We start from the raw sequence: 7502 nt of genomic DNA on the forward strand, positions 1-7502 counted from the left end.
CTATTGCAAAGCAATACTTTAATTGGTCAAATGTTACAGAAAATTTGAGTCCAAAATTTCTGGCCAAAGAAAACACTGGTAAAGAGGCAGATGGGTCCCTCGTTATTAAAGAAAATATGTTGAATCCAAACTGCTTCTATTGAGCCAGATGAAACCCCTGGAAGTTTAACCATACCATCGGTAGAAAGACTTGGAGATGCCACCATGTTTGCTGATGATGGGATAACGACAGCTTGAAATCATCCAAATCAAAAAACCCAATTACGTCAGATGAAACTGACTGAAACGTGCCATGAAATTTCATGGAAGAAAAATGAACTGAAGGTGAAAAATCATAATATCAATTTGCATGTCAACCCCAAGTCTTCGTACCTTCTCCAAACTTTAAACGATATGTTTGAGAACAGTGATCAACTGGTGCTAAATTGCTAATATGAAAATTGACTTTCTTATTCCTTTTTTTTTTTTGGGATAAATGGGGCAATTTTATTTATACCACCCACCCCATTTTAACATTAACTGGCTTGCTGAAATTTATGCCGGTTTTCATGCAAGAATCTACCGGTCAATCCATCCTAGTCCCTGATAATTTTTTTTTAATGCATACCAAGGTGCTGCGCCATCTTCCAAGTAACAATTGCTTGGCAATTGCAGAACAACTTCCAATGACTTTTCTCATATTAATATTCTAAGCAACTCAACAAGAATTCAAGCCACTGAGAGCATTATAAACGAGATGAACTTGCAAGATTGCATCTGAAGCTGTATAAGAAATGACCTCCATGAAAAGACAGGAAGTTCAAAACTCACACACCAAACCAGCAGAGATGATAGGCAATGACGATGATATTCTCATTGATGGGAGCTCAAAATTTCCCTCTGCCCTCTTCTTGCGGGTGCCGCCTTATTCAAACAAGCCTAAATACCACTTCCTTCCACTAGATGGAAAACCAGCTCGTGATCCAATCAGATCTCTCACTTTCGCTGATGACTCTGCAGGCGTCAGTATTTTACAATCTTGCAATGGCTTCTTGTTGTGCCGCAGCAACCGCCGGACTGGAGAACATAATCGGAACTACTACATTTACAATCCCACGACCAACAAATACACTATCCTTCCCCAGCCTGGCAACAGAATTCCAAACACTATTTTTTGTGTTATTTTAGCTTTTGATCCCTCGAGATCGAGCTATTACAAAGTTGTTTTTGTTCGGAGCTCAAGGTCATCTCCTCATCTTTACCAGTTGGAGATATACTCATCTGAAACTCAACTTTGGAGTTTCTCTAGTGAAATTCCCAAGGTTAATTACAGTCGATGGGCCTATTGTTGTGGTGCCATTTATTGGATGAGTTACTCTATGAATTTCCTTTGTTTTGATGTTGATCAAGAGAGATTTCGAGAAATTCCAATGCCTGAAATTCCTGATGACTGGGGCCAACAGCCCAAGTGCAGATACTTTAGAGAGCTCGGAGGCCGCCTGCATCTTATCTTGACCAATGGCAGGCATAGTACCCGGCAGTTTGATGTTTATGAGATGGAAAAAGACTTTTCCGGGTGGTTTGTGAAGTACCGAGTCGACCTCAAAGCACTTATATCGGCATATCCAGAGATGACTCGTAGCTACGCTCATCCATCAGATTGGGATTACCATGCATTTAGAGTACTAGCTGTTGTTTGTAAAGAAAGTGAAGGGTCATTCATGGTGTTGCATACACCGCCTAAGCGCATCCTACCGCTTTCCAAAGCCATCCAACTCCCCTCCCTCCTCCATGTTTGCCCTCTTTGCCAGACTGGCCCGTCCCCCCCCCCCCCCCCGGCTCGACCGACCGGCATCGTGACCCCACTCGATCTCCTCCCGCCGGCCCCCTGCCTCCCTCCGCCGTGGTAGGTCAATCTTCCTACAGTTTCAAAGATGGAACTCTCACATTGCTCAAGAATTTTGCTCTGGTTGGCAACCAGACATTGAGGGATGTAGCAACGTCGAAAAGGTAAGGATGTGTATCCTCATCGACTTTCTCCCGTGTAGGAAGTCGGCCATTAGCAAATGTAGGATAGATTATGGGTTGCTCAAGCTTCTTGTAGACCAGCTAGCTGGAGGTCTGCCTTTCCTTCTGTCAATTTTGACTGTTTCTTTTTTCTGGTATAAGAATTAAATTATAAATGAAAAGATGGCTAATTTCATGGCTGGTTGTACGTATGCTAGCTCAATTATCTTCAACAATGCAAGGGTTTTACGCATCAGTCCATGATTAATAATCTGTTTCGAGTAGCAAATAGGTAAAAGTATAACTTCAAAATCACTCTCACAAGCTATATGAAATTCAGAGTGAGGAAAATGTTTCTATTCAATGGATAAATTAGAAGAAACACTTTTTCCCACAAAAGTCCAAGATGCTTGTGGGAGATGATGCTCATTACCGGTGTTTGCGGCACTTATTTTGCAATGGTACTCAAGAATCATGAAAGCTTGGGTGCAAAATGAAAAAAGTGGATGTTCTAGAAAAGAAAAAACTATTGGAAGGGCAAAAAGCTTAGACAAATGTTAAAGTTGATTAGATTTGTAGTGACCAGTTATGTACAATCAAAGCTGTGAATGCAAACTGGCAAAGCATAACAAAACACAACCAAACTAAGAAAACTGACAAGTGTGAATCTAATGCAATGTATATTCCAAATGTTTTGGAGCAGACAAAGGTTGCATGAGCGGAACAAAGGGTATTGCTCATAGGCATTTACCATGTCAACCAAGGACATTTACAGATTGTCTCATTGTTTGGGTAGAAAAAAAAAAAGGAGGAAGAGGGCAAGGGTCCACAAAAAGTTTTATATGGTGCCAGATGACAATCTAGTGCAGAATTCAGGGGACTATTTGACCAAAATTGCCAATCTAAAAAAGTGGTTGTAGCTGTTCCGGGAATAAATTGAATGAATCCCCATCACAGCTCAACAAGTTATTCTGCTATTCCAATCAGATGCATGCTCACCTACCCAGCTCCCATTGTCCGTTTAACTCCCTGTGCCAGCTAAAAGATAGGGACACTACAATACACAAATACGCAGCAAAGATTTGATTGAATATAAATTGGCCTACATAGCTAGTTGAATATACAATTAAGGATTCGCTAAGATAAGAGATAATCAATGAGAATACAATTTTTTTTTAAAAAAAAAGGAAAAATCTAGTCAGCTATCAAAATGACAATGCTGTTGCTATCCAAGGGAGGAGCCAAAGATTAAGCAAGCCACCAAACATGGGATTAAAAATTTATGTCCATCATATCTATTCTTGGAAAGGCTGGAAGCTGACCTGCAGAGCATGGGAACTGACCAGAAATCCCCTATTGCAACTGCCAAGCACCTCGCTTCATTCCAGTATTTCTGTTGCTCTATATCCACTTGATGGTTAAGGCAATAACCCAAAAATCCATGGAGATCCAACTATAGGGATAGTAGGACTGACATAACAATTGTTTCAAATTTACATGCCTTTGTCTCTCTTAACTGGGGCCAGATTGGAACATTTATTTTGTCATAGAGGTACTTTGATAATAAAGAAATCCAGCAATCCGACAAACCCAATCACAAATTCTGCAATCCTGGTTGGATGGCTAAGACTTTCACTTTTGCTTTAGTAGAGTACCCTGAGAAGAAACTTTCTTTACAAATGTCAATATCATCAATTATAAAACCCTGGTCACGTAGCAAATATTCAACCTTTTTGCTTCAAGAGTAACCCTTTTTACTGTTCCCGTAGACATCAATATTGTCATTGTCACCACTATTACTGCGACCATCAAATGCAATTCATAAAATCTAAATTTAGAAATTTAGCCTGACATCAATCGAACAATGAACTAATACCAATGCCCCTGTTCATAAATATTCCTGCAAAATGAATGCACGAGCTTCTACTTTCCAATTTCTTCAAGCTTCAGGAGCACTTGTCTGCTATTGGGTCTAAGAGAAGGAGAAGGAGAACAACAAGCCATGGTAAGCTGAAAGAATTTAAGGATGGATTCTTCAGCAACTGGGTTCCCCTGATCATTGCTGCTCCGAAGAAGTATGTCTGGATGATACAGATCGCTAATTCTATGGTCTAGAACTGCATTTCGCATGAAGTTTGGCAGATAAAAATCCTCATCAGGGGTTGGCTTTTCATTTATTGGTTCCTTTCCCGAAAGTAGTTCAAGAAAGATGACCCCAAGGCTGTATATATCAGTCTCTTCGCTTGCATCCCTCATTTTGATGAGCTCAGGAGCTTTGTAGCCCTCGGCTGCAGAAGCTTCAAGCATTTCTTGGGCAGAGGTAGGATTCAAGAGTAGATATAAGCCCAAATCCGAGAGATATGGCTGGTAATTGCGATCCAAAAGTATGTTCTTAGACTTAAGATTTCCATGGACTACTGGCTTTTGCAACCCAGTGTGTAGATGATCCAATCCTCTGGCCATACCAATGGAAATCTTATAGATTATGGTCCATCTATGACACTCCCCATTCCCATCTGCCCAGAAAAGCATAGTCTATTCAAAATCTTACACATTCTAACTAAAAGGAATCATGCAGAAAGAAGATTTCAACTTTTACTTTAGCATTCGAATCAGTTGAAAACAAAATTGATTTTGGTTGTTGAACATTATCGGAAAACTATAGAAGGGTAAACTCAAAGCATTATTCTCATGGAGATAGAATTATGGAAAGGGAAGGGAAAAGGACAAAGGTTGGTGCCGACGTATAAATATATGCAGCAATGACACTAATGGATGCTAGCCAATGCGTGTGAAGGGGATGTATAGTCTACAGACAGACAAAACAAAGTTCATAAACAATTTTAATGCAGGTTAGGACTTCTCGGTAAACCACACCCCATCTCCCCTTCCCTTCAATTAAAATCATAATAAATAAACCTCTACAAAAACCCATATCTCAATATGATAAAATAATAATAATAATAATAATAATAACAAATAAATGTCAAATTTTTTACAATATACGAATTTAGTCTACTTCAAATAAGAAGATAGTTTTTTTTTTCTTGTAATTTAAACTATAAGCGAAAAAAAAGTTGAAATGAAGAAGAGTTTGAACTGGAAAGCCTTAAAATATACCCATGAATGGAAAAAAACCCAGATAGCAAACAGAAAGCTTTTCAATAATCCTTATATTTTAATTATTAATTTGCCCTGCTTCAAATCTAGAATTACTGTCAAATTTTAGTTAATAATTTTGTATGCGAATTGAATCCTGTATGAAATCAATTTTTCCTTTGGATTTTCTGCTTTAGGGAGATCAAAAGGAGAATCCGTCTTCCTTTTTATTCCATTGTTCCTAGAAAATGAGAAAACTTGGCAAGAAACAAAACCTTGTTTGATTGATGGGAGAATAAAGAAAAAACTGAATCTTGTGTTTCGGAAAATAAATAAGAACTCGAGTCAACTAGGCCAAGTAACTGAATTTAACCTCAACTGTTCGATCAATGTCTAAACTCTTTTGTGCATTTTCTTCCAAACCCCAAGCATCAAAATGAAATGAACAGAACTGAAGAAAAAAAGGACTCACCTCTGATTAACTGAGCCAGATTGCCATGCCAATAAAAAGGATGAACAAGAAGCTTCTCTCCTCTAGGCCCAGCATAAAATCCCAAAAGAGGCACCAAATTGGGATGTCTAATGCACCCCAACAGCTGAACCACATCCCCAAACTCTTCGTCTCTCAAGGCACACGCTGGCCTCAAAAACCGAAGCAATCTGACCATGTTGCTCCTCTGCAACAAGGCCTTGTACAAGGTTCCATAGTTGGACTTTCCAATCACTTCACCAGGAGCATCGAGAATGTCACAGATGGTGAGGTCTTGTCCGCCGCTGAAAGTGATCAAGTCCTCTATTTGTGACTCATCTTCATGCTTCTGCTCTTTGCTTTCTATGTCACCCACCTGGTCATTCCTCGATGTTCTTTTGCGGTAAAAGAAGATGATAAGTACGAGAATGAACAAGAAAGCTGTTGAAGACAATGCGAGAGCTAGTTTCAACATGTTGGTGTTTTTCATTTCATCAAAATTTTTGATTCTTTTATGGTTTTCACAGACAAGGTTTGCAGCTCGGCTAGCAAGTGAAGATCCGGGTAGTGCAGTGTTTAGATATTAAAATAGAAAGTTGCGTTTTGAGTGGAAATTTCTTTTGTTAGGGACAGGTCGGGTATAGGAGACAAGAACTTGTAGATAGATTTGAACCTTGTGCTTTGTGTGGGGTGTGGAACCAAAGATTCTAAGGAACTATTTTGAGGATGAAAATTTGAACTCTGAGACTTCCTTTGCACTGGAAGAGAGACAGAGAGAGAAGGAGGAGGGCTGAGGGGTTAATGCATGTGCAGAGTCAAAAATTGGTAGGAAGAAGAGAATTAAGAGCAATTGCCATGTGAAGCTTTACTACCTTGTTTGACCATTTTGTTGGCGCTGTTGGTGTAAATTTGGCAGAACTGCCCCATGGCTTTTCTTGTTTTGGTTCCTAGCTCCATAGAATTACAGCAAGCTCAAGTAATGGATGTAAAATCATACCAGTTATGGTTATCCTTTTACATTTCTCTAATTAAGAACGTTTAAAGTGGGTAATACACATTTCTCAGAATCCGTATATGTATCTTTGGGTTTATAAAATAGCACATTCTTAACTGGTTTTGGTGTGAAATAGCACAACTTTTTTACCCAAAATTTTCTTTTAATAACATGTTCATAAAATAATCCACTGCTATAAAAATTCAACAACTCTAATCAATGTGCACTTGAGTTTACAACACAGTTAGACGATCAACATAATGGCATTAATAATAATTAGAAACAGTTCAAATTAAAGGTTAAAAAAAAAATACATTCTTGACATCCAATCTTCCAATGATAAACCTCAAAAGCAGCAAATATCGAGGACAAAATATCTCATGTTAAGAGAACCTGCCTAACATAAGCCTAAACATTGAAGCAAGCAGCCTTTTACCCTTTTTCAAACAGGGTAGCGCTTAGCTTACTGGTCTGATTTTAGGGACACATGGACCCTCCTCCCCCTTGTTACTCACAAATGCGGCTTTCAATAAAAAATAAGAAAACTTTAGTATATTTCTTTCTACAAATTGAAAAGCAAAAGATTGGACTGGAGATTGTAAAGGACAAAGGAAACAAAAGGTTTAAGATGCCGGACCATACCTTACCTAAGTCCCACTTTCTTCAGCTACTTTGATTCATATGCTAACAGAAGTGATTGTCAGACTTTATTTTATTTTTGCTTATTTTTAGTTTTATTTTTCTTTTTCTTTTGTTTGGGCTAAGACCCTTTTTTACTTTTTTTTAATTTTTGGCAAAAATTCTATCATAAGAATGATTTGATTCCATTGGTGGCCCATTTGTGATAATGGCAATACAAATTCATTGATGTCCGTATGATATTGTTATGGTATAAAATTAAGAACCTTCAATTGCATTCGGGACCAAAGCTGGCCCATAATTCTTTCTCATTGC

The 7502-nt window shown here is 38.5% G+C and overlaps 2 protein-coding genes across 2 annotated transcripts; one reads left to right on the forward strand and one right to left on the reverse strand.

Moving 5' to 3' along the window:
- Positions 1-776: 776 nt before the first annotated feature.
- On the forward strand, positions 777-1993 carry LOC110418007 (F-box protein At5g07610-like). Its single transcript, XM_021430622.2, has 2 exons — positions 777-1772; positions 1961-1993. Exons 1-2 carry the CDS (start codon positions 783-785, stop codon positions 1991-1993), a joined length of 1023 nt encoding a protein of 340 aa, XP_021286297.2. The 5' UTR covers positions 777-782.
- A 611-nt stretch (positions 1994-2604) lies between these two features.
- LOC110418747 (putative kinase-like protein TMKL1) lies at positions 2605-6466 on the reverse strand. The gene is made up of 2 exons (XM_021431552.2): positions 5558-6466; positions 2605-4502 (listed from the first exon to the last, which is right to left on the reverse strand). Exons 1-2 carry the CDS (start codon positions 6042-6044, stop codon positions 3910-3912), a joined length of 1080 nt encoding a protein of 359 aa, XP_021287227.1. The 5' UTR covers positions 6045-6466; the 3' UTR covers positions 2605-3909.
- Positions 6467-7502: the final 1036 nt, after the last annotated feature.

This window comes from Theobroma umbraticum, unplaced genomic scaffold, assembly GCF_002168275.2.
Source record: "Theobroma umbraticum cultivar Fairchild unplaced genomic scaffold, ASM216827v3 scaffold_50.0, whole genome shotgun sequence".
NCBI classification, from domain to species: Eukaryota; Viridiplantae; Streptophyta; class Magnoliopsida; order Malvales; family Malvaceae; genus Theobroma; species Theobroma umbraticum.